Raw genomic sequence first — 26,635 nt, forward strand, 5'->3', positions numbered from 1 at the left:
CCTTCCCTTCCACTCTAGATACGCTCACCTGCCTCCCTCCTCTCATCACCTTCCTTCATCACTCTTCCTTCAGATCTCACCTTAGATGCCACCTCTTCCAGGAAGCCTTCCCCGACTCCACTCCCTCATTTAAGTCAGACTTAGCTCTCCCCACTCTCCACCATGTGATCCTACCTGTGTCGCAGATCCTACACCAGTCGCAGTGTGTAGCACTCTGTACTCATTGGCTGACTTCCTCGTTGACAAGTCCACCATAAACTTTGTGAAGGCAGGGGCTCTGTCTGTGCTGTTCACCATTGGATCCCAGCACCTAGCATAGGGGCTGATACCTGTTAGAGGTTAGAAACCTTTTGTCCTATGAATGATCACTGTGGCTCGTACTTTTCCTGCATGGACAGTGTTATATGGATGGTGGTAGTGGTTCAATTGATAAGTTGCGTCTGACTCTTGCAACACCATGGACTGCAGGCTTCCAGGCTCCTCTGTCCATGGGATTCTCCAGGCAAGAATACTGGAGTTGGTTGCCATTTTCTTCTCCAGGAGATCTTCCAGACCCAGGGATCAAACTCAGATCTCCTGCATCGCAGGCAGATTCTTTACTGACTGAATCACCCGGGAAGCCCGTTCTATGGATGCTGGTGTTAAATCATTATGGCGCCCTTCCTTTGACACTGGTTGGGATTGTCAGTCATTCACACAGCATCCCCTAAAAAGGAAGTCTCCATGGTCATAGTCATCATCCCCCAACCCAAAGAAAGGTTGCAGGTAAGCTGCCCCCAGAAGGATATTCACCGCCAAGCAGCAAAGGCAGGGCTGCAGAGAGACGGGGACAGTTGTGCAAACTGGAGAAGCAATTTTCAGATAAACAAGTGTGTGCATACCCAGTCGCTTGTCCTGTCTGATTCTTTACAACCCCACGGACTGGAGCACATCAGACTCCTCTGTCTGTGGAATTCTCTACGCAAGAATACTGGAGTGGGTTGCCATGCCCCTCCTCCAGGGGATCTTCCTGACCCAGGGATTGAACCTGCATCTTGGGCCTATCCTGCATTGCAGGTGGATTCTTTACCATTGAGCCACCTGGGAGAGCATACGTTTAATACCCTCCTGAACAGGCAAGCCTTAAGTTTCAGAAAGGGCTGGGGGAGGTCAGGGCTGTGCCTGGGCTGTGGGAATTCCCTGGACTTCTGTGGTGGGAGGAGGAGGCAGAGAGACCGTGAAGCCTCCCCTGAAAAACCTCACTTGAAGCACAGGAGTTGGAGGTTTGCATCAGTTCAATTCAGTTCTGTTCAGTTGCTCAGTCATGTCTGACTCTTTGCAACCCCATGAACTGAAGCACGCCAGGCTTCCCTATCCATCGCCAACTCCTGGAGTTTACTCAAACTCATGTCCGTTGAGTCAGTGATGCCATTGAGCCATCTCATCCTCTGTCGTCCCCTTCTCCTCCTGCCTTCAATCTTTCCCAGCACCAGGGTCTTTTCAAATGAGTCAGTTCTTCACATCAGGTGGCCAAAGTATTGGAGTTTCAGCTTCAGCATCAGGTGGCCAAAGTATTGGAGTTTCAGCTTCAGTCCTTCCAATGAAAATTCAGAACTGATTTCATTTAGGATGGACTGCTTGGATCTCCTTGCAGTCCACGGGACTCTCAAGAGTCTTCTCCAACACCACAGTTTGCATCAGATGTTGGTTTGCATCAGCCAGTGTATTTTTTCCCACTGGGCCTGATGCTCATCATTGGCTGATGTGAGTAGGAGCTGAGCAGGGTGGGTGGTTGTGTCCAGACCAGGGATCTGAACCACCCTGAGGCTCTGGCTCCCAGCCCCAGGCTCTCTGGAGTCCCATGCTCCGGCTCAAGGGCCAGCACTCTGCAGGGGGATGTGACTTCTCGCCCAGCTTCTCCTGAGCCTCCTTTATTCACAGTTGTCTTAGGCTGGCACCGTCATCCACTCTGCTATTTATAAAGTTAACAATAAGATGCTCCCTACTCCAGGAGGGAAAGAAAGTCAAACCAGCGGGCTGGGCTGCCGATGCAACCGGGCCCTGGGGTTCTGTCCACAAGGACAGCTCTGGTGGTTTTACTGGAGGCTTCCCTGATGCTTGGCCAAGCCTGTGCCCATCCCCCTTGCTTCTTGTGGCTCTGCTTCGGCATCAGAACCCAGAGCTCTGGCTCTGCCCCCGCCTTTGGAAGGTACTACGTGTGCCCTAGTCCAGGCAGTCGGGCTCCATCCTAAGCCCCGAGGAGTCTCGGCCCTGGCCTTCCTGTATTTTTTGCTCTGTTTTCTCGGGCCCTGGGTGGTTACCAGGTAGCATGGAAAGAGCCCAGAAGCCCGAGGCCCTGACTCTGGTGCTGTCTGCCCTCTGCCTCTCAGCCACCCATGTGAAAAATACCTGAGCTGGTCCTCGTCTATCCCACCTGATGTGTGCGAGCTAGGTCGCTTCAGTCGTGTCTGACTCTCTGTCACCCTGTGGACTGTAGCCCACCAGGCTCCTCTGTCTGTGGGGATTCGGGGAACCCCTGAACAAGCTGGAGACCAGATCTTGAGTGCCTTTGGAAAGGGGGGTGTTTTATGCAAGTTGTAAACCTTGCTGTGGTTCCCCAGCTGTCCCAGGTGCCTCCCCGGGCAATTTTGTGTTCGTTTCCCCTTTACTAGGTTGTCAGCGGAGATGGAGACAGCTCATCGCCACGCTCCACGTGGCTCCCCTTCCAGACGTGCCCACGTGTGCTGGACTCGTGCTGCTGAACACGAGAGATGTTTTCCCCTCTCGGTGGCAGGTGGCGCAGAAAGTGGAGGTTTGGGAGGAAGGGAAAAGGAGCCGCCAGTCTGGGCTTGGTGGGGAGCTGACCTCTCCTAGGGTCCTGAATTGAACAAAGGCTGATAGGGAGGTGTTTATCCGGGCTGGGGAGCAAACCTTCTGGAAACCTCCGCCTCCTCTTCTGCTCCCCGCCTGATGGCTTAGCCGCCTCCCTTCCCCAGGCTGGGGCTTCTGCGCTGCTGAGAGCCAGGGCTGTTTCTTTTTTAGGCAGGAGAGATGTGTTGTTGTTGTTGTTCAGTCACTCAGTCATGTCTGGCTCTTTGTGACCCAATAGATTGCAGCACAGAGTTTTCTCAAACTCATATCCATTGAGTCAGAGATGCCATCCAACCATCTCATCCTCTGTTGCCCCCTTCTCCTCCTGCCCTCAATCTTTCCCAGCATCGGGGTCTTTTCCAATGAGTCAGCTCTTCTCATCAGGTGGCCAAAGTATTGGAGCTTCAGCATCAGTCCTTCCAGTGAATATTCAGGGTTGATTTTCTTTAGGATTGACAGGTTTGATCTCCTTGAAGTCCAAGGGACTCTCAAGAGTCTTCTCCAGCACCACAGCTCAAAAGCATCAGTTCTTAGGAGCTCAGCCTTCTTTATGGTCCACCTCTCACATCCATACATGACTACTGGAAAAATCCTAGCTTTGACTATACAGACCTTTGTCAGCAAAGTGATGTCCCTGCTTTTGAATACGCTGTCTAAGTTTGTCATAGCTCTTCTTCCAAGGAGCAACTGTCTTTTAATTTCATGGCTGCAGTCACCATCCACAGGGATTTTGGAGTCCAAGAAAATAAAGTCTGAGAGAGATGAAGGGCTCTGGGGGAGGCAGCCTCAGCTTCTTAGTTCTGGACTCTGCGGGCCTGGATCTTGGAGTGATTCCAGTTTCAAGCAGCTGCGCCTTAACCTCCAGACACTTGATGCGCCATAGGTCTAGCCTGTTGTTAACGAGTACGGGATGGAGGAGAAGAAAGAGAAGGTTTGCGTCTCGAGTCCGTTAGCGCCGTGCTTCTTTGTCTTCCCCTGTGTGCACTGCTGGACCATTATTTCTGAAGTGCTGGGACCTGGCTTATCTCCCAGGATCCAGGCTGAGCCAGGATGTTGTGTTTCTTTGGTACCCTGGCTGGTGCCAGCGGCCGAGCGCCAGGCCGGGGGCCTGGAGGAGGGAGAATGCCACAGCCAGCCCTGGCATCATCCTCCCCTGACATCTTCTTACCACGGGCCCTGGAGACCCCCTTGTCACCAACTGCAACGGCCTCTAATCTCACCTGATCGATCGATGGCGATGGCATCAGACGCTGTTGGTGCTTTGTTTTCCCTGATGCTCTCTGCTCTTCAGGCTTCTGTGTCCTTCCTCCCTCCGCTCCCACAACTCTGACTTCCTGGATCCTTCTTGCTTCCCCCATGAGTGATGCTGAACCCTGCTCCCCATCCCTGGGTGACCTTTTCCTCCTCCATGTCTTGTGACGTCCAGACCTGCACTCCTGGCTATGTTCCTCTTCCTCAGTGTTTGGCAGGCCCTTCAAGTCCTACACAACCCAAACTATGCTCCCTACGTTTACCTCTGAGCTTGCACATCTGTTCCTACTCCAAGTGCATCCTCCCTTACTCAGGCCAGTAGTCAGGAGTCACACTAGCAGCCTCTCTACACTCACCTCCCCAACCCCAACCCTAGAGAATCTGTCACAGAGTCCTGCCGATTCTACCCTGTTCATATCGTTGGCTTGCGTCTCCTCCTCCGTCGCTTGCTGCCTCTGGTCAGACCCTGGCTGCACTCTGTCTGGGCCTGCTGCCCTGCTTCTGCCCCTGCCCTGGCCAGGCCACCCTCATCATGGCAGCCGGATGCCTGTGCTCCAGAAGGCCGCAGTGGATGCTGGGGGGATGAATGCATGAGTTCTGGGTGGAGATGCTGGCTCAGAGGAGCAACGAGGGTGCTCATTCTGCAACTGCTGGACATTGTGAGTTAACATCGGGGCTCAGCATTCTCATCTGGCCTTGGTGGAGATGGTTGTTTAGTCACTAAGTTGTGTCTGGGCTTCCCCGGTGGCTCGACTGGTAAAGAATCCGCCTGCAGTGCAGGAGACCACAGTTCAATTCTTGCGTTGGGAAGATCCACTGGAGAAGGGATAGGCTACCCACTCCAGTATTCTTGGGCTTCCCTGATGGATGACACCAGGGAAGAAGGGGACAACAGAGGATGAAATGGTTGGATGCCATCACTGACTCGATGGACATGAGTTTGAGCAAGCTCCAGGAGTTAGTGAGGGACAGGGAAGCCTGGTGCGCTACAGTTCATGGGGTCACAAACAGTCGGACATGACTGAGTGACTGAGCTGAACTGAAGCCGTGTCCGACTCTTTGACACCCCATAGACTGCAGCACTCGAGGCTTCCCTATCCTTCACCATCTCCTGGAGCTTGTTCAAACTCATGTTCATCGAGTTGTGATGCCATCCAACCATCTCATCCTCTGTTGCCCCTTCTCCTGCTGCCCTCAATCTTTCCCAGCGTCAGGGTCTTTTCCATTGAGTCAGCTCTTCTTACCAGGTGGCTAAAGTATTGGAGTTTCAGCTTCATCATCAGTCCTTACAATGAGCATTCAGGGTTGATTTTCTTTAGGATTGACTGGTTTGATCTCCTTGTTGTCCAAGGGACTCTCAAGCAGTCTTAAATCCAGGGCTAACTTTTTATCACTGAAGGGGGGAAAAGAAACCCAACTCTTCAGAGTATTCAGAATTTATGGGGTTTTCCACTCTGGTCCAGAGGGACAAGAGCTCTTCCTGGCTCTATATGAGTAACTAAAGTAGTCCCTTTATCTTTTTTTTTTTTTTTAGAAGTTTAAAAATAATTAATTAATTATGGCTATGTTGTGTCCTAGTTGAAGGGCCCTGGCTCAGTTGCCCCAAAGCACGTGTGGTCTTAGTTCCCTGACCGGGGATCGAACCTGAGACCCTTGCTTTGAAAGGCAGACTTTCACCCACTGGGCTGCGAGGGAAGTCCCAGCAGTCCCTTTATCTTGTTTGCACGTATTTTCTTGGTCTCACGTAGCGTCCTCACAGGCACGATTTGGTCAGCCTTGGCTGAAGACTGGAGGGACTCTCTCTCCAATTCTCCAAAGCTGCCTCACTGTAGAGCCTTCTGCCCCCCAGCACTCTGCCTCGCAGACTCTAGCTGCCTTGCTGTCCTGACTCCCACCTTTGTCTCTTCCACCAAGGACAGATGTATCGCTCTGCCTCTGAGTGTTCCCGTTCCCCACAGCACAGCTCAGACACGCCGGGCAGCTGGGCCATCGTAGGCCTGCCTTGTCTTTCATCTTCCAGAGATATAGTTTTTCACTGCCTGGTGTTCAGTGTCTTGAAAACTGTTATTTCGTATGTTTTCTCCAGCTTTTAAACTGATCTTCGGAATTGCATGGGAGTGCTTTGAAAAACCCAGATTCCTGGGATCTGCCATTGGCTAATTTGAGGCCACTCTGGAGTAGATCTGGATATTATTGGGTGGCTGACAGTGTTCTCTTTCTAGCTGGAGCATCTGTACTTTCAGTCAATACTCACATTGGGAGCCTCTGATTAAAGGAGTCAGTCACCTCTGCTAAGAATTTGAGTGGAGAGATATTTATTAATATTTAAAGCAAATCAGTTTCTGGGAACTGGGTGGAAAGTATCTGGAGGAGTCCATGGAAACCAGACGAAAATCTGGATTAAGCAGATGTGGCTTTGGTTCTGGCCAACAACTTGCAGATGAGGACGAGATGGTTGGATGGCATCACCAACTCGATGGACATGAGTTTGAGCAAACTCTGGGAGATAGTGAAGGACAAGGGAGCCTGGCATGCTGCAGTCCCTGGGGTCTCAAAGAATCGAACATGGCTTAGCAACTGAACAGCAACAACAGCAACGTGTGATTTTCTTTGTGACTTAAGACTCTGTAGCTTGTTTTTCTCCAGCCATTGGCGTATCAGACAGATCATGGGGCCAGAGTCTCTGTGAGGGACCAGCTGTGGGATCCTGACCAGTCCTGCCATGGGGGCAGAGTCAGCTTCTCTGAACCTTGGCACTGTTATCTGCAGCTCTATCTTTGCACCATTTGAGTGTGAAGAGATTGTTGGAAAAGCATCTACGAACACTCTTGAATCTGTACTTGAAGCCACTTGTAGACTCTACAGATGAAACGATGGGGCTTAGTAAACGCATTCTGTATTTGCAAGATATTTCCTTCTAGAAATCCCAGGAGATAGCACACTTCTCAGTAAAGATATTAGAAGCACTACCGAACCCTCCAAAGAATGTTGAATATTATTCAGATTCTGGTGGTTATTTGTCTTGGTTTTGTCTTTCTTCCTGCCACCTCTCTGCCCTGTAAAGGGGAAAGAAAGGTCTCTGATTGCACGGTGGGAAGGAACCTTGCATAATATATTTATGAAGGGCAGCATTGACCCAGATGAATGCAAAGATGCTGTAATCAACACGTCTTTATTGAGCCCCAGCACTGTGCCAAGTATGAAGAGAGAAACAGTGACACGGAAGGTCTGCTTACTGGTCTGAAGGAATCTGCTTCTTCGTTGTAGACTCAATACCTACATGTGTGTGTGCTCAGTTGCTTTGGTCACATCTGACTCTTTGCGACCCCACAGACTAAAGCCCACCAGGCTTCTCTGGTCCACAGGATTTTTCTGACAAGGATACTGACGTGGGTTGCCATGCCTTCCTCCAGGGGGATCTTCCCAACCCAGCGATTGAACCGCATGTCCTGTGTCCCCTATATCGCAGGCAAATTCCTTACCACTAAGCCACCAGGGAAGCTCCCAGTGCCCATAGTTGTGAGACAGTTTTCATGAGACCCTTTGCCAACAAAACGGAACAGAACGTAACCAGTAGCTTCGGACCAGCAGATGCCATGGAAATTGAGAAGCAGCAGGAGAGAACAGGTGTCAGGGCTGGAGAAAATGACTGACTTTCCGTGATGGGCATGTTCCTGAAGACAGCAACTGCATAGTTCTCAGAAAGCTCTGGGGAGGAGGGGCAGAACGGAGCCCAGGGAGCAGACAGCGTGGAGGGTGAGGACCGGAGTCCAGTAGGCAGAGGAACAGAGCTCTACGAGCAGCCAAAGCCACCATGTCCAGTGCCAGAGAAGAGCCCAGGGAGCATCCAAAAATAGCACCAGGGCAGAGAGTCAGATGGCCGGAGATGGACGCCTGGTCCTCCTGCACCACACTTCAGAATTTCCTCTGAATGTTTATACACGAGATGTCTTTAGTCATCACTGAAACCCTGTAAAAGTCTGGACACATAATTATTGCCATGTGACAGGGAAGGAAGCTGGAGGTCAGAAAGGTTAAATGGGGTTTGCATCATAACCTGAATAGGGAAAGAGAGAATGAAGACCAGAGCCCACAGGTGCCCCGTGTGCATGTGACTTCTGCCTGATACCCTCTGTCTCCATGGCGACCCCGGCCAAGTGTAGAGTCACCTGCCCGGCTCACATCCCACGTGGATGCTGTGATCCAAATCCGGGATGAGGGCTTAATCCAACTCTGGGCAAGATGAGGGTCAGGGGAGGAGATGGTCTTTCTGCACATCTGTCCATAAAGGAAACAGAGAGCAGCTTGGTGGTGTCCTTCCAGTCAAAGGAGAGACAGGCCCCTGTTGGCTTGGGGAGGGGAAGTGGGGAGGGGAAAGGGGGAGGGGTTGGGGCACATGGCAGGTCTGCTGTTTAAGGCCATTCAGGAGGAAGAACCAGGAGCCAAGCATCCAATTAACCTGACATCTCTTGCAGCCAAAATATTTGAGGATATAAGAAGAAAATTTAATATGTGGAGGCTTGGGAGAAAAGTGACTAATAGCTGGAAAACAGCCCCAGTTTATTTAAAAAAAAAAAATAGGTCAGACCCAACAGCTCCAAAAGATTCCTTCCCAGCAGTTCCAGATCTGGGAGATGGAGGGGGTACCGCATGGCGGCAATGCCCCCCCGACATGAAGCAGGTGTGGCTATTGTGCCACAAAAAGATGGCCTGGTGCTGCCAGGAAGCGATGGGACACCATGCACGTCCTTGGAGTTGAGCTGCACTGTGACCCTGGCCGTGACCATAAGTTAGGGGCTGGCCCAGGTCGCCCAGCCTGCAGGTGGCTGAACCCTCACCCAACCCCAGTCCTTTGGCTGTGAGAGCCAACATGCTTTCTGTAAGCCGTGGCTGCCTCTCCTTCAGATGACCTTGGCCAGCTCTGGCGTTGTCTGGGGATCGCAGTGGCCCTGAGACAGGGCCAGGCTGGCCTCCAAGGGCTGCAGCAGAGGGTCACCGAGGGATGGAGAAGGTGGGCAGCTGCCCCCAGTCCTGCCTGGACCAGGCTTCATGGATAGCCCTGGAGGAGCTGGTTAAAGTGCAGGCTGTCCGTCCTGACCCCCAGAGGATCAGATTCTGTCAGTCTGAGGAGGGGCCTGACCCCCACCCTAAGGTGACTGATGTATATGGTCCTCAGTCAGTCAGTCCCCAGGTGATTTCCCTCAGAACGCTGCTTTCTAGAGACAACTATAGCTCTCTCAGGAAAAAAGGATGCCCCGGCTATTAAATTGGTAGCACTAGACACCTTTCTCTGTCCATGGGATTTCCCAGGCACGAGTACTGGAATGAGTTGCCGTTTCCTTCTCCTGGCGAGCTACAAGTCTTTGGGGTCTCAAAGAGTTGGACACGGCTGAGCACACACACACACGCATGCAGACACCCTTGTTGCCTCTTAGAGATTCAGGATTCGTTTTAGCAAATTAAAGGCTTAAGAGGATTGCAATTAAGAAATCGCTTTATACTTTGTAGTCTATACATACAGCAAATTGTTACATTGTATATGCCTTCAACTTCCACAATGATATATGTCAATTTGATCTCAAGAAAGCAGGGAAAGAAAAGAAATTTCTTTGGCTTTTTTTTTTTTTCCCCACACTCAACCACAGAACCCTTGATTCCAGGAGTATATCTTCTGTGGGAAACAAAGTGAAAATAATTCAGCTGCAGACAAGCGGTTCTCAGTCTCTGGACACGGTAGAGTCCGGGGGTGGAGGCAGGAGGTTTGTTGGGATAGATTGCGGGAACCCACCCACCCCAGAGACTCAGTGTTTCCGGTGAGGTCCGGGTACTCGCGTTTCTTACAAGCCTCCAAGTGGTGGCTGCTGCTGCTAGTGGACCTGGGACCAGCCAGCGAGAGCCACCCTGAGGCCCCTCTGTGAGCCCCTGGGAGAGAGGGAGGGTGGGCAGCAAGACCCGGGGGTAGGGCATTCTTGGGAGCATAGCCTTGGAAGGGGCGTGAGTCTGAAGTTAGAAAAAAGCATGTGGGGTGGGCTTTGCTGAGATGCCAGAGTTGCAGTCAGGGACACCATATAACGGGCTTCCCTGGTGGCTCAGATGGTAAAGAATCTGCCTGCAATGCGGGAGACCTGGGTTTAATCCCTGGGTCAGAAAGATCCCCTGGAGAAGGAAATGACAACCCACTCCAGTATTCGTGCCTGGAAAATTCCATGGACAGAGGAGCCTGGTGAGCTACAGTCCACGGGATAGCAAAGAGTCGGACACGACTGAGTGACTAACACTTTCACACCATGCACTGGAGAGATACCAGTCTGTGACAGGATCAGCGTCTGGCCTTGCCCCAGGGGTCTCTGTGCCTTTAAAAAGCCAACTCAAGGGAGGTGCGTGAAAGTGACTGTTGACAAATGAACAAGCACAGGGGCCATGCCTGGGGAGACAACTCTGCCCTGTGGGACCAGCAGCCTCTAGAACCCTCTCCCCATCCATCGCTGGGTTGTCAGGCTTCTCACCGCAGGGTGAGGAACAGGGAGCTAGCTGGATCCTGGCTTCCACTGCACTGTGCTTCCTTCCAGAGTGATGGGGGCTGACGTCAACATTCCTCTGCTGATTCCTCCTCTTTCAGCCCAGGTGATAGGAAACATGGGTGCAGCAGTGGAACCAGGCCCGTCTTTGGCCCAAGGCAGGCAAGAAAGCTGGATATCTGTGGTGTGGTCATGGCAGTGGTGGGCGACAGGGGAGTCCCCGGTTCCCGACACAGCCATGCCTGCCTGGGTGCTGCCCGACACGCACCCTTAGGATGGTCCCCCTGCAGCAGAGCTCTGACCCCCTTCCTAGAGGCAGACAGATGGTGCCAGAAGATCTTGCTCTGGGTCACTACCAGCTGCATGGACCACGGTCAAGATCGCAGTCTTGGGAGTCAATACAGATGAGGGGGAGAAAAGGGTGACCCCAGGCTGGGTAGGGAGAAGATGAAGACAGCTGGGAAGGACGAGGCTGTGAGACCTGGGCTGGGAGCCCTCCTCCTCCCACGCCCTCCTCTGCTCCCCCTCTGGTGCCCCACCCCTGCAGGTCCCTTTCTGTCCCTCCGCGGGGCCTCAGGCTGGGCAGGCGGCTGCGGAGGACAGGCTCAGGTTAGAAAAAGCTCTCCTGACATTTAGAGACAGAGCAGGATTTGGCACCTCCAGTGGCGCCTTTTGTTCTCAGGAAAATTGTTCGTTCGGCTTGGGCCGGCGCCAGTGACAGCCATTTATAGCCCAGCAGGCTTAGGTGGCTTCAGCTGCCTGGTACAGAAGGGCTGGCTGCCCCCTGCCCCTCCACCGCCTGCAGGCTCTCGGCCTCCCTGCTCCTCACCCTCCTTATCCTCTCCCTCCTCTCTCCCCACCTCCCATTTCCTAGAGGTCCCAGTTCTAGATTTGCCCACGTGACCCTAGACACATCCCCTTCCTCACATAGACCCCAACTTCTCCTGGAGCTCGCTGTCTGCTCGCTTTGGAACTCAGTCACCTTGGCGAGGTGCCTACCTGTGCCAGCCTCCACCGAGGGCTTGTCCTCTGCTTCCACATGACCTTTGACCCCCCCCCCAAACCCCAGGTTGGGCTTCCTGCCTGGGCTGGCTTTGCTACCTACTTCTGAGTGCAGAGTCTGGCTCCCAGCAGAAGCTGTCGAGCTTGGTGGGACAGAACTGGCCCAACCACAGTATCGGGGTCAAGAGCACGGCTTTGCTGTCAGACAGACAACAACTGGTTCCTGTGTTGGCACTGGTACTCACTAACTCTGGGCTTAAGAAGTGATTGAATTTTTTGAGCTTCAGCTTCCTCACCTGTAAATTTCATTACCTCATTGAGTTATTACGAGGCGTTTATGGGATATTTGTGAAGTGCTTAGCATAGTGCCTGGCACACAGTGGGCTCTCAGTCACTGTTAAGGATCATATCACCACCATCACCACCATCACCACCATTATCACCATCATCACCACCATCATCATCACCATCACCACCATCATGACCACCATCATCACCATCATTATCACCACCATCACCACCATCATGACCATTATCATCACCACCATCACCACCATTATGACCACCACCATCGTGACCACCACCATCATGACCATCACCATCATGACCACCACCACCACCATCACCATCAGCACCATCAGCACCATCACCACCATCATGACCATTATCATCACCACCATCACCACCATCATGACCATTATCATCACCACCATCACCACGATTATGACCACCACCATCGTGACCACCACCATCATGACCATCACCATCATGACCACCACCACCACCATCACCATCAGCACCATCAGCACCATCACCACCATCATGACCATGATCATCACCATCACCATCACCATCACCACCATCATTACCATTATCATCACCACCATCATGACCACCACCACCATCACCATCGGCACCATCGGCACCATCACCACCACCATCACCATCATGACCACCACCATCATGACCATGATCATGACCATCACCACCGTCATTACCATCATCATCACCACCATCACCACCATTATGACCACGATCATCTCCATCACCACCATCATTACCATTATCATCACCACCATCATGACCACCACCATCATGACCACCATCACCACCATCACTGTCATCAACACCATTATCATCTACCCTCATTTTCAGGTGGAAGTGGGGTTAGGTAAAAAATTCTGTCTCTGAATCCCCAGCCCTGCCCATGGAATTCTCACCCACCCTTTGAAGACCAGCTGGACACCACTTTTGCAGGGAGCCCTACTCCAGTCTCCAGCTTCGGTGTTTCCACAGCCCTTTATCTAATTTCTCAGCATTTAGGAGCCTGGGCCTATTGACTGCAGTGGAACATGGTGGGCCAGGGAGATGACAGGTGAGAAGTACTGGTGAGAAGCTGTGCTGAAGACGCCCTGGGAGAGGCCAGACCTGGGGGCAGGTCACAGCATCCGAGCAGTCCTGATCTGCAGTAGGCACTAAGAATAGAAGACAAAGTCACAAATCCTCTCAGTGGAAGGTGACCCTGAGCAGATTGGGGAGCAGGCAGCAGTGCGAGATTTTCCACAAGAGCAGTGCCCTGAGCCCAGGGCCCTGCGGAGGAGCGGGGAGGTCAGAGCAGGGCACGGCAGGAGATAGCCATGTGGAAGATGTTACCAGAACCAGACAGAGCCTCAGGGAGCCCCATGGAAGGGACCTTGGACTCAGAGTAGAATGGAGCTCAGGAGTGCAGGAGGCCCCTGTGACCTTGACCATGCAACAGCCTGGTTCAGCTGGAACTTTTTCTTTCTTAATATATTTAAGTGGAGTCAAGATTAGGGCAGCTTCATGCTGGAGCCCTCTCCTGCATTAGAGTTGAATATACAGCTTCCTGAGCACAGCATCTTCTGGATTCGAGAGGCTGAATGAGGTTGGCTTTGTTCTGGTGTCTTGTCTGGTTGCTGGAGTGCAGCGCTTGGGTCGCATGTCCTCAGAGCAGGGGCCATCACAGAACCAGAGGCGTGAGGACATGTCCTCCTGAGCCTCTCCTCTGTGTCCCTTGGTGCCTCCATGGTCCTCAGAGGAGGGTGCTTCTCTCGCTGCCCCATCCTCACCCCCTCTACCCTCTTCCCTGAGATCTCTCCCAAGTGAACCCCTCAGGCCCCCTCCTCTGCAGATGGCCTCCAAATCCAGAGAGCCAGCCTAAGCTTCCATCTGAGGTCTGGGATTACGGTTCCAGTGTTTCTACTTTCGGCTCTTCACAAAACTCGTACTGGTTCGTGGCGTACACTTAAAAATACGTGAACCAGCACAAGGGTGAAAAGAATGAACTGTCCACAACCCAACACGCTGTGACAGTTGCCGCTGACTCTAGGACCTTCCCCGGGCCTCCCCTCCCCACTCAGAGGCATGAAGAGGCTTCAGTTCTAAAAATGCTCTCTCTTCTCCCACTGGTGCTCCTCAACCCACCGTTCGTCACGATCACTTTTCTGTTATTAAACACTCTTCCGCCACATTTGAAATGGCTGTGTAGATGCTCCGTGGTTTGTACAATCAGTTCTGTTTTGTGAAAACCCCAGGTTGGCTCATATTCTTTCTTCCTTTTTTTAGTCTTTATTGAATTTTGTTGTAATATTGCTTCTGTGTTATGTTTTGTGTTTTTGGCAAAAAGGCATGTGGGATCTTAGCTCTCTGACCAGGGATCAAACCTGTACCCCTTGTACTGGAAGGCAAAGTCTTAACCACTGGACCACCAGGGAAGCCCCTGACTCATTTCCTGCGGTGATGAATAGAGTCATCACCAAATTCTTACAGCGATGTGCTTACGATTATTCATGATTCTTTCCTTATGATATAGTCCAAAAAAATGGAATGGCTGTGCTAAAGGATTTGTGCTTTTTACCACTTTTAACGCATTTTGTCAAACTATTTTCCCAAAAAGTCTCACTAGTATTGGAAGTATCCAAAAGCACGTATTTTTCTGCAATCATTGCAAATGCCGTTTTAGTCTTTTTTTTTTGGAGTGGGTAGGGAGAGAGTTGCGCTTATTTGGAATTTAAAAGTTATAACTTTTCCGTGTTCACTGGAAGTTATCTGGTTTCCAGAGAGACTGAATATTCTGGCAGCATGTTAATTTGCCATTTGTGGTGATCCTCATGTGAGCTGACTGTAAGATCCTCTGTTCAGTGTTAAATTGGAGATGTTCCTCTTGTTCTGGCTGATTTGTAAGGGCTCCCTCCATTTGAAGGGGTAAAGAATCTGTCTGCAATGCAGGAGACCCGAGTTCGATCCCTAAATTCGTCGAGAAGATTCCCCTGGAGAAGGGAAAGGCTACCCATTCCAGTGTTCTTGCCCGGAGAATAACACGGACAGAGGAGCCTGGTGGGCTACAGTCCATGTGATCGCCAAGAGCCAGGCACGACCGAGCAGCTAACGATTCCACCGTGTGAAGGATATTAACCTTCGCTGCCACATGTGTCAGAGACGTGCTTCTCAGTTCCCCGTTGACCTTCCGGCTGTGTTTATGGCATTTCCCGGCTGGGACGACATCACCGCCTGCCTGCCGGACATCTTTCCTCGTACTGTGCAGTGACGTGTCCAACTTCTCACAGGCAAATCGAAGTTTACCTCTTCCCCTCTGGCCCTGGCAGGCTCTTCCTGCTGACTTGCTTGTTTCTCTTTGTGTCACCACCACTATCCTAGTCAGCCAGGCTTGAAATGTTGAAGTCATCTTTGATTCCAGCATCTCTCTTCTCCCCTCCCTTCTGACAGTTGCCAACTCCTGTGGATTCTATTTCTGCGATTTCTCTGGCAGGCAGCCCCTCTGACACCACAGTGGCTCAGTGGCTCATTATCTGGACTTTGGAACCGGCTCGGAGGCTCGCACTTTGCCTCCCAGCCCTACTTTCCCCCACAGCCGTCCTCCTTGCCCGCTCTCCACCCCCACCCGCCCCCCGCAGGCTGCCAGCACATCTACTGGCAAGTAGATGCTCAACCCTAGAGCTCAAGTAGAGCTCAACCCTAGAGCTCCCCTGTTGCAAACCACCAACAGCTCCCTCTCAATCTCGTATTTATTTACAGCCTCTTGCTGCTGCTGCTGCTGCTAAGTTGCTTCAGTCGTGTCCGACTCTGTGAGACCCCATAGACGGCACCTGGCTGTAATTTCTTCCAGTCCGATCTCCCAGTATCCCAGCCATGTTCCCCAAACAGGCTCCACTGCTTCTCCACCCTTTTCTTATTTGCTGAAGCCACGCCTTCCTAGAACTCTCACGTCCTTCTAGTCCTTCTAAAACTCCCTCCCGTCATCCTCAGCCACCAAAATCCATGGAGAAAGCCCCAAGATTTCAGGTCTCTCAGAATCTTCCAGTTGAAGTGACTTCTCTGTACTTTGAACCCGCACCACCCCCCACCCCTCCACCCCCGCTCCCACCCTCCTCCACCCCCCTGCCCCGGCCCAGAGCGGTTTGCTTGAGCTTTTCCTGTAAAACAAATCTTTCTCCACCATCCAGTGGAGCCTCAAGGGCCTCCGGCTCCCACTAGATCGAGTCCTTTGAGGGTACAGTACTTGCATGTCTGTTTCTTCCACGGGATGCACAGCACTCACGGCCGCCAAAGTTCAGTGGGTGTTTGTGGAATGAAACAGGCGGCGATGCCTGGAGGTAACATACCGCTGCTGTTCCCCACCCCAGCCCCCTGGGACAGGGCACCCTGGCTGCCAATAGGCAGATCGCAAGTCCCCTGTCTCTGCAGGAGGCTGAGCTGGGCTGACAGCCTTGGCACCAGGGCTTGGGTCACAGTCAACTCCTTGTCCCCTGGACCTGTGATTATTGAGATGAACGGCCCTGAATCCATCCATCATTTGCCTCGCGATGCAATGGGAGGCACATGGTGGCACTTTGTAAGTTGGCACCAGGGAAAGAATCTCATGGAGCCTGTGGCAAGGACCTTGGACTCAGCTGCCTGGAGCTCAGGGGTGCAGGAGGCCCCTGTGACCTTGACCGTGGGAGAGCCCAGTCCAGCTGGGACTATCTCCTTAATATATTTAAACGGAGTCAAGATTGGGGTCAGCTTCATGCACAGAGCCCTCTCCAGCGTTAGAGGTGACTCTGCAGCCAGCACGGGAGTGTGCAATTGACACAGTCTATTTTTAGCCTCCCAGAGACCGTGACCAACATCCCAAGTGGAGGGTGGATGCACCTGCCGCATTCTAATGAGGCAGCCCATTGCCTCCACTACCAGACAGCCCGGGATAGCGCCGACCTGGAATCTGATGTTGCTAAACTGGGAAGTCTGCTTATTTCCCAGAGGCTGTAGCCTAGATACACCAGGAAAACGGGACCATCACCACCCCCTCGAGCTCGCTCCCCTCCAGCCCAGGGCTCTGGGAAGTCTTGGGGCTATGCCTGCAGGACAGTGGAGGGGATGGACTCGGATTTCTTGATCTTGCTCTGTCCTAGGACCTCCCTGTTTCCCTTGCTGGAGAGGAGATAGTAAGTCTGTGTTGACCCAGCACACAGATGAGAAGACTGAGGCATAAATAAGGAGATGTTAGTGTACTCGGAATAGTGTTACTACTACTAATGATTGTTGTTGTTGTTTGGTGGCTAAGTCATGTCCTACTTTTAGTGACCCCGTGGACTGCATCACGTCAGGCTTCCCTGTCCTTCACCATCTCCTGGAGTTTGCTCAAACTCATGGCCATTGAGTCGATGATGCCATCCCACCATCTCATCCTCTGTCGTCCCCTTCTCCTGCCTGCAATCTTTCCCAGCATCAGGGTCTTTTCCAACGAGTCGGCCCTTCGCATCAGATGACCAAAATATTGGAGCTTCAGCTTCAGCATTAATTAACCAATGATAGGTCATATAATAAAGCACTTACTATATGCAGAAACTGTTCTAAACTCTTTACATGTATTAACTCATCACTTAAAGTAGACTTTTATAAATTCGGGACACCTGGATTTCCTACACTTTGGGAAAGGCAATCTTCTCCTGGCAGAATCATGCTTCTGCAACGAAACCTGAACTTCTGGGCTTCCGTCTCCTCCTCTGCCCTCCCCTTAGCCGGTGGAGGAGGAGGGACTGATCAGTGCCGTGCAGCAGCTGAGGGAGGTGGAACTGAGCTGGCTATCAGGTCAGGGAACCGGGGATGGGCCATGCGCTTGCAGGAGGTTGTCTGTCAGTGAGGGCACTTGCAGCTCAGAGCAAACTTCTGCTGAAGTTCAGAGTCAAACAGTGAACCAGAAGCTGGGGGAGGGCAGACGACAGGTGTGAGAAGCCAGAACCCAAGAGACCTGCATTTCGGGGGCCAGGGGCTGGAAAGAAGTCCAGGGGCTTGAACTGCCTAAGAACACAGGTGGGATTTGTTTTCGTCAAACACATTCATGGTGCCCTGGGTCCTTCTCTGAGCGCTTTCCAGATACCACCTTCCCTAGTCTTCAGGACGGCTCTACGAAGTGGGGACATTTATATTCCCATTTTAGAGTTGGGGAAACTGAGGCGCCAAGAGGTGAATAACTCTGGCCAAGGTTGTACAGCTGGTGAGTGGCAGGGCTTCATGTTTAAGGGGGCTGGCCCTTGGGATCCATACTCCAGCCATTCTGCTATGGAGTGCTATGTGACGCTATTACCTCTTTCCCTTTATTCTCTAAGGAAAGGTATTATTGTCCCCATTTGACGGATATGCAAACTGAGGCACACATTTGCCCAGGTCACCAACTAGTAGGAGACAGAATTAGGTTAAATTCAGGGGGCTTCCCTGATGGCTCAGTGGCTAATACAGGAGACACAGGTTTGATCCCTGGGTTGGGAAGATCTTCTGGAGAAGGAAATGGCAACCTACTCCGGTATTCTTGCCTGGAGAATCCCATGGACAGAGGAGCCTGATGGCTATAGCCCATGAGGTTGCAAAGAGTCTAATACGACTTAGTGACTAAACAACAGGTAGGTTTGGCTCCTAGGTAAGCAAACTGCTACCCACACAGCACGACCATCAGCTTGGGGACACCATCCCTTCGTCACCTTGGGTGCTGGGGCTGGTGGAAGCTGGACTGGGGGAGCCAAGGGAGAGGAAGAAGGAGGGCGGAGTCTCAGAGGGCAGGAGGTGGCCGCTGTTCACACCTGCCCCTCCTCTTTCCTGCAGGTGAGCAGCCCCCCATCTCAGCCCCCGCAGCCGGTCGTCCCAGCCAAGCCTGTGCAGTGTGTCCACCACGTGTCCACTCAGCCCAGCTGCCCGGGACGGGGCAAGATGTCCAAGCTGCTGAACCCGGAGGAGATGACCTCGAGGGATTACTACTTTGACTCCTACGCCCACTTTGGGATCCACGAGGTATGGCGTCCTGCACTGGTGGCCAAGCGAGGCGAGCTGGGTCCTGCGGCGACCGCACTTTTTCCTAGGGCAGCATCCTGCATGCGGTTCTCTGCTGTCATTAAGGGAGATCTCCCCAAGGCTCAAGGCCAAGGGCCTGTCTCCATCCTGGAGGCTCCCCAGGTAAGAGATCAGGGCCAGGCCTGGAGCCGGTGAGCAAGGGGAAGCATGTGTCTGGGTGTTTCTCAGTCGGAGAGGAAGAGATGCTCCCGGGGTCCTTGTTTTATGGTCCGGTATCCTCGCCTCTTTCTGAGCCTGAGCCTGAAGGTCCAAGAAGACCAGACATCTCTGGTCCTTGCTACCAGATGCTTTGCAGCTGGGGTCCTTCTGGCATCTTGATGTGCTGGCTTCAGGCGTCCACGGGTCCGCAAGTTCTCCCTGGACGAATGAGCACCTCCAGGGAGGGTCAGCAGGCTTCCTTGGGAACCTGGGCCTGTCTGACACCCTGATTGATTCTCAGGAAGTCCTTATGTCTAAATGCTGTCTTCTTCCATAGCAGGGGAGATTGATGTTAGCTGCGGAACAGAACAGAGCCTCCTAACGAGTGCTTCCTGGCTGCAGCAGGGGCACAGGCAGTGTTTCTTACCTCCCTTCCCCACCACCTCCAGCACCTCCTCACTCCAAACAAACAACGGACATGAGATGAGCCAAATGCGTACTCAGGGCTGGCCGCTCTTCTCAGCAAGCTATCCGTGTCGTTGCATCGAAGCCCCAGGCACTCTGTGAGGGAAGTGTTTATATGATCCCCCTACAGTACACGAAAACGTTTTGAAAAAGGAACAGAGGCTCGCTTGCTATGCAAATGCTTTTTCAAAAGAAGTCTCTGAGCTCCCCTTTCAATTAGATGCTTCTGTAAACCCTTCCTGTATCCAAACAGTGATGCTGCATTGCCAAAAGCATGTTTAATAAGTCATAGGCAGCTTTTTCTTTTCCTGAGTGCCTACTCCATCCACACTGGGTGTTGCTCCCCACGTTTCATGTTACTGACTCATTTATTCCTCAGGCCAACCCTACGAGGTTGGTATTCTTATTTGTCCCCATTTCACAGATGAGGCTAGATGACCTTAAGAATCTTATCCACCTCCATTCATCTTTGCTGGTTCCTTGGTGCTCAAGCTGATACTTGGCAGAGCTAGAAATGAAACCTTCGTGTTTGTGGCCCTGGGGGCTTCATTCCTAACTTCTAGGCCGTATAGTGTTTTGAACGGGTCTTTCTTTCTCTCTTTCTGGAAACTTTGGCTTTGTTCCTGCCAGTCCCTTTGCAGTTTCCCATGGAGGTAGTGGGTGGAGGGGTTTGAGCCCCCTGAAGATGGCTCTCCACATCAGAGCATGGGGCCTTGCAGGGAAGGGGCTGGGCCCTGTGTTTAGTTCCAGGGTCCCAGCCAAGGGAGCCCTGGGCAGCTGAGCCTGCAGCATTTGGCAGTTCCCACTGGGCTTGGGAAGCTCACATTCTCTGGTGGCTCAGACGGTAAAGAATCTGCCTGCAATGAGGAGACCTGGGTTCGATCCCTGGGTCAGGAAGATCCCCTGGAGAAGGGAATGGCAACCTGCTCTAGTATTCTTGCCTGGAGAATGCTATGGACAGAGGAGCCTGGTGGGCTACAGTCCATGGGATCGCAAAGAGTCGAACATGATTGAGCGACTAACATTTTCTTCTTTCTTTTCTATCTGGGTGGGGATGGTGGATGGAGCCCTGTCCTAGGGAGGCAGGAAAGGTGCTCTCAAGAGCTTCCCTCCTCAGGACCCTGCCTCTAATTAAAGGACAGGCCTGGGACTGTGGGCACCTGTCTCAGAGCAGGATCCTAGGAAGAGGCAGCAGTTCTGAGTCAGTCTTCAGTCGTGTCCAACTCTTTGCAACCCCATGGACTGTAGCCCGCCAGGCTCCTCTGTCCATGGGATTCTCCAGGCAAGAATACTGGAATGGCTGCCATTTCCTTCTGCATTGAAGGTAGATTCTTTACCGCCTGAACCACCGGGGCATTAGTTCTGGGGGTCCCCAAATGCCCCCCTGGGCTCCCTGTTAGGGACCAGCTGACTGTGGTGTGCCCCTCCCATCTGCCCCACTCCTTTTGACCCCCCCGCCCACCACGACACATGTGGGCAGGATGCTCTCTCTGAGCTGTTACACCTCTACGATTCCTTCAGGACAGGGTTCCCGGCCTCTGACTCAGGCACTCAGCACACTCTCTGATTCATACAGGTTTGTTGAACTAGAGGTTCATCTCCTCACTTGGGCACTGCTGGTCCCTCCATGGCCGGGCATCTGGAGCATCTGATGTCCCCTGGGGGGAGCCACCCAGGCTCACCCCCTGCAGACAGTATGACCAGGTTCCCTCCATTCCATGCGTCACTAGAAAACTCACACCTGCTTATGAACACATATGAGTGGAGTGTGGACTGAGTGAGCTTGTGAACCTGGAGTAGAGAAAGGATCTATATTCAGGTCATGCAGTTCGCATCTCTCCCTAGTAACCTGTCCTAGAATAGTTTACCAGACCTTTGCATCAGGAAGTACTTCTGATGACCCAGTTGGAATCCTTCTGGTTGTCATGGGGGGCCATCCCTAGATCCTAGCCCCTGGGGAAACGCAGGGGTCTTTAATAGTGGCGGGGGCTAACTAGCTTTCCTTTACCCCTAAACTCCCCTCCAGCCCTTTCGTCTCCTTGATTGTCCGCTGTGAAAGGAGGTCAGGGCCTGTGGATGGCCTCCTCCTGTGATCCTTTGCAGAGAGCACCTGTTCATTTCTGTGTTATCAGACACCAGAGATCACCTCTCTATGCCAGACGGCTCATGGGGATGTCTTTACTTCCTCAGTCTGGACAAGACCCACATCTCATAGCCCACCTGGAACCGAGCTGACTGCTCGGCAGGCTTCTCCCATCATCAACAAGCCCCTCACATGGGCCGGCAGCGGTACCGCCAGCTCGCTGATTCACAGTGACCAGTGAGTGTTTAGGAAACACGGTCCAGGCAGGATTGGGTTTGATTCATCTGCAAATACAAACAAGTGCCCAGTGTGGTGTGTGTGGGGGGCACCGTCGGAGGTTGGAGGGCACAGTGGGAGGTAATTCTGAACACTTCTGGTCTTGCATCCTATGGTTCCCCCAGAGCTGACTCCACGCTTGGCCTTGGAAAGGCAGGAGACAGGGAGAGGAGGACCGTGAATCCTTTCCCACGGCCTCTGCGAGAAGAAAGGAGTGGGGAAGCGACAGATGTCCCTGTGTGCAGAGGGGAGGGGCCCGGCCCCACGACCTGGCCCCATGACCTCTGAGATCCCGCCTCAGCTGCCAGAAGAATCAAGCCCAGCCGGGCCATGTTCCCAGCTCCGCGCCCAGCTCTGGGCGCCCCACCCGCTCCCAGCCAGCGCTCTTTTGACAGCCTTGCTGCAGGTTCTTTTTGAAATAGATTCCTCAGGGCTGCATTTCGCAGCCATTAGTCAATGTCCTGCCATGTGTTCAGTGGGCAGGAGACAAAGTCACCCACAGCTGGGGGTGGGAACTGCTGCCACCGAAGAGTGGCATGCTCCTGTCTGAGTGTCTGGAGATGTCTCTGGGCTGTTCTCTTTCAGGAGGGATTAAAGCAAGGGCGTGTAGGGAGGGGTGGGGAGGCAGGGAGATAGCCTTGCTATGTCACAACTTCTCTTCCCCAGAACTAGTGCCTTTGGACTGAACTCCTGTGGTCTAGAGCCTTACGGAAGGGAAAAGGGGGCCAAAGAAATGACAAAAGATGATGAATTGAAGGGGACCCTGGGGAGATCCCTTTTAGCAATAGCAGGATCTGCAGAGACACTGGGCCGATCTAATTCCATTGGGACAGGCAGTGAGGAGTTTGAACTATGAGTATGATTGGGAGATTTCGGAATCTTTGTCATATTTTTGCCTCCATTCCCTACTCACCCTCAACAATCTCCTCCCAGAGATGGAAAGGGTCCTCGTTTTCACAAAGACCCAGAGCTAAGCACTTTTGTAATACTTCCTTCACTTATTTGGTCATGACAACAACCCTATGAAATAGCTGCTCTCATTATCCCATTTTTCAAATGAGACTAAGATGCAGAAGGATAAGTGATGCTCTGGGCCTGCCGGAGAGCTCACTGGAGCTGTGACTTGCATGCAGGTGCCCTGGCCCCTTCCTTATAGAGCACAGATTACACCCTGTGCCCCGTGCCTGGTTCTGGGGATGCCATCTTGCAGTCTTGTAGGCTCTCAGTTTTGAGGCCCTGTTTTTTTATTTTATGTCAAGTGATCTTGCAGTGTTTGGTTCCAGAGAGCTTCTGGAAGGAGAGGCACAAACTCACTTACAAAGTATTTAGACTGAGACGTGAATTCAGCCTAACCAAACCGTCACCTTATCCAGCTTCTAAGATAACCAAAGATATGAGCCTTGGGGCAGCACAGGAAGTAGTGGCTGGACTGAAAAGCAAGCACACATACTTTTAGCTCCTGTAGTTGAATTCCAAGGCCCTGATAGATGAATTAAATTCCCCCATCTGAACGAATCCTACTCAACTCCTAACCTGCTCAACCCCTGATTGGACTGAACCGACCAATTCACCATTTTAGCAGTCTAGAAAGAAAGGCCATTCCCACTTAGAGAAACAACTGACTTCAGCTACTATAGTTCCTTAGACACCAGCCATGGCATAAAGGATAAGTGTCAAGACTTGAGAAGAAACAAGAGAATTTTGTTCATAGTCAAGAGAAAAATCAGTCAATAGAAACAGATCTACAGGCAGCCCCGGTGTTGGGCTGATTAGATAAAGATTTGTAAATAGCTATCAGTATAATAAAAATGATTTTTAAAAATTTCTAGGGAGAGCTAATGGATGTAATAGGTGAAACTGAAATCTTCCAACTGAAAAATACAGTATCTAAACCAAATATTTGCTGGATGGAATTAATAACAAATAGGATACATAGAAGAAAATATGTATGAATATGAGGACAGGAAAGAAAGAAATCATTGAAGAACAGAGAGAAAAAAATTGACAAGTGAAACAGAGCCTTGATGAACTGTAATACAGAATTAAGTGGTAAAACGTGAGTAATTGGAGTTCAAGAGGAGAAGAGAAAGAATGGGACAGAAAAAAAAATGTTTGAAAAAATATGGATGGATAAATGTCTAAAATTGATTTTAAAAAGGCCAGTAACCTTCTGGATTGATTTGCTCAAACAATGAAACCACATCAGAGACAGCCCCTGCAATCGTAGTCCTCACCTGACTATGAGGATCCATGGTCACTCTGGGTCCATGAGGATCCTCTGGGTCCACTCTGGATCCTCATGGTCCATGAGGATCCATGGACGCTGTTTTGGTGATTTAAGCCAGACTTCCGTTCACTAGACCTATAGCTTTTCTGCTGAAACAGAACAAGTGAGAATTTAGTATGCTTCTCAGGACTTATTTTCTAGAGGTATTCTAATTAACCGGTCGCCCCCTAGGGTTTGGTGAGCCAAGCTCTTACAAACACTGCTCTGGCTCTCCGGTCCTTCACAGTGGCCACACCCTCCTCATCTTTGGCGACTGGCCCCTGCTACCCCAGGATCCCAGCTGGATGCTGATCCCACGGTAACTTGGAGAGAAGGGCACACAGAGCTGGTCAAGGGTGCTGGACTTCCCTCATGAACTTCTGCCTCACAGCGGTGAGGTCTGTTCTCTGGCGTTGGTGTGTGGGTCTCACATGACAGGTGCATTTTAACTTTCCAATCTCCCCGACTCTTTTTGGATACCTTCCCTTTCTGCTTATCAGGGATGTGCTGGCATTTCCGATTCATTTAGTGTCAACTAGCTTTGACCATGTGTCCTTCGACCAACCACAACCATTAGAGGTGCTCCAAGCCCCGGACGTAAAACACTGAAACCACAATCTTTGCTCACGGACCCACGTCAATAGACGCTGCTCAATCCAACTTTGTGTTCCCTTCAAATTGTTCTCTCACTCTTCCTACACAACACCCCCCCAACTATCCCCCAGCTTTCCATCTGTATAAGTTAGAAGTATCGTGCAGTTATTTTGGTGGGTATCACACCTCCTCCCGCGTCACTCTTTGCCTTGCTATTTTGTTGTTGTTTACTCACTAAGTTGTGTCTGACCGTTTATGACCCCATGGATGGTAGCTTGCCAGACTCTTTGGTCCATGGGATTCTCCAGGCAAGAATACTGGACTGGGTTGCCATGCTCTCCTCCAGGGGATCTTTCTGACCCAGGGCTTAAACCCATGTCTCTTGCGTCTTCTGTATTGGTGGGGGTGGGGGTGGGGGTGGTTCTTTGTCTCTAGCGCCACCTGGGAAGCCCCATGCTGGTACAGTTGCTTGCAAAGTAACACGAATACTCCTCAGGGCCACCCTCACCAACCTTATCCCAGGTGGCACTAGGGGTAAAAGAACCCACCTGCCAACTCAGGAGACATAAGAAACACTAGTTCAACCCCCGGGTCGGGAAGATCCCCTGGAGGAGGAAATGGCAACCCACTCCAATATTCTTGCCTGGAGAATCCCATGGACAGAGGAGACTTGTGGGCTACAGTCCATGGGGTTGTAAAGAGTCCGACACGAATGAGGTGACTTAGCATAGCACAGCACGTACAGGTAAGACTCTTCAGGAAAACAAGCTTTCTTGGGCAGGGGTAGGAGGTGCTTTTGCTGGCAGATAAGACCGTGCAATTTAGGAACTTGAGGTCCCAGCTGCACCCGAATCTGCCCGTATGTTCCCATTCCAGTTCTCAGGACCTTGTTCTTTTCCAGTTGATGACTCAACTTTAACAAAGAGACCCTGCAAGGATAGGGGATTCAATCTGTGTTGTCATTCAGACAAGATTAGACTTTGGCTTTGCTTTTCAGAAATCTTTTTTTTTTTTTTTTTCTAATTTTATTATATTTTTAAACATTACATAATTGTATTAGTTGCAAGAAAATAAGGGTTTCACGCCTTGCTTTTATTCTTTTCTTTCTTTCTTTTTTTCTCCTAGAAGTCGTAGAAGTTTTCAGGTGCTAAATGAGCTGGGAATTTAAGTCCCTGAGCTCATCATTGTCTTCCTTTAAGCTTTCTAGTACAATTAGCAATGACCAACCAACCAATCAATCCACCCCATTAAAATGCTCTAAGGTTGCAAATACTTGGCCACTCGGAGTCCTGTCTTTTGTAGGAACTTTATCACAGATATCTAAGGCTAAAATCTGAGTAACTCTTTTGCCATTTCACTAGAGCCCTCTTCACCAATGGCAACAGATTCATTAATGCCTTTAAATCTAATCAGATCAGAGAACCAATTCCAGAAAACTCAGAACCTATTCAGAGAACCCGTCCTTAAGCTCTGTTCCTTAGGAGCTATTCTTGGAACCTCAGGCAGTTGTGTAAGGTCATTGCCTCCATGTCTGATGGTGGAGTTGAAGTCCAGGGCACGTAATCAGGAAAGGAGCAAGAAATGACAGTTCTCTCACGGCAACAGAAAGTTCTGCTTCGGGTCTAACTTAAATCCCTCATGCTGTGCTCATACTGCCCCCTTTTTTTGGTTTTTGAGAAATCGGAGCCTTCCCAGGTCTGGATGGGAGTTTCTCCTTCGATGGTACAAGGTGACCTTCCCGGGGCAGACTTTTAGGGAACTGTGTGTCCTCTGTGGGGGGCCCTGGCCTAGCCCATGCTCTTCCGTGGCTCGTCCTCATGACAGAGC

The 26,635-nt window shown here is 51.5% G+C and overlaps 1 protein-coding gene across 4 annotated transcripts in view; it reads left to right on the forward strand.

The window, feature by feature from the left end:
• PRMT8 (protein arginine methyltransferase 8) overlaps nt 1-26,635 on the forward strand; it is a 71,158-nt gene that overhangs the window by 11,547 nt on the left and 32,976 nt on the right. For all 4 annotated transcript variants that reach the window (XM_027541048.1, XM_027541047.1, XM_027541049.1 and 1 more), the window contains one exon: nt 18,741-18,926. In XM_027541048.1, the coding sequence (XP_027396849.1) occupies nt 18,741-18,926 (186 nt within the window). The remainder of the gene's footprint in view (nt 1-18,740; nt 18,927-26,635) is intronic.

The sequence above is a fragment of the Bos indicus x Bos taurus genome, chromosome 5, assembly GCF_003369695.1.
Source record: "Bos indicus x Bos taurus breed Angus x Brahman F1 hybrid chromosome 5, Bos_hybrid_MaternalHap_v2.0, whole genome shotgun sequence".
Taxonomy (NCBI): Eukaryota; Metazoa; Chordata; class Mammalia; order Artiodactyla; family Bovidae; genus Bos; species Bos indicus x Bos taurus.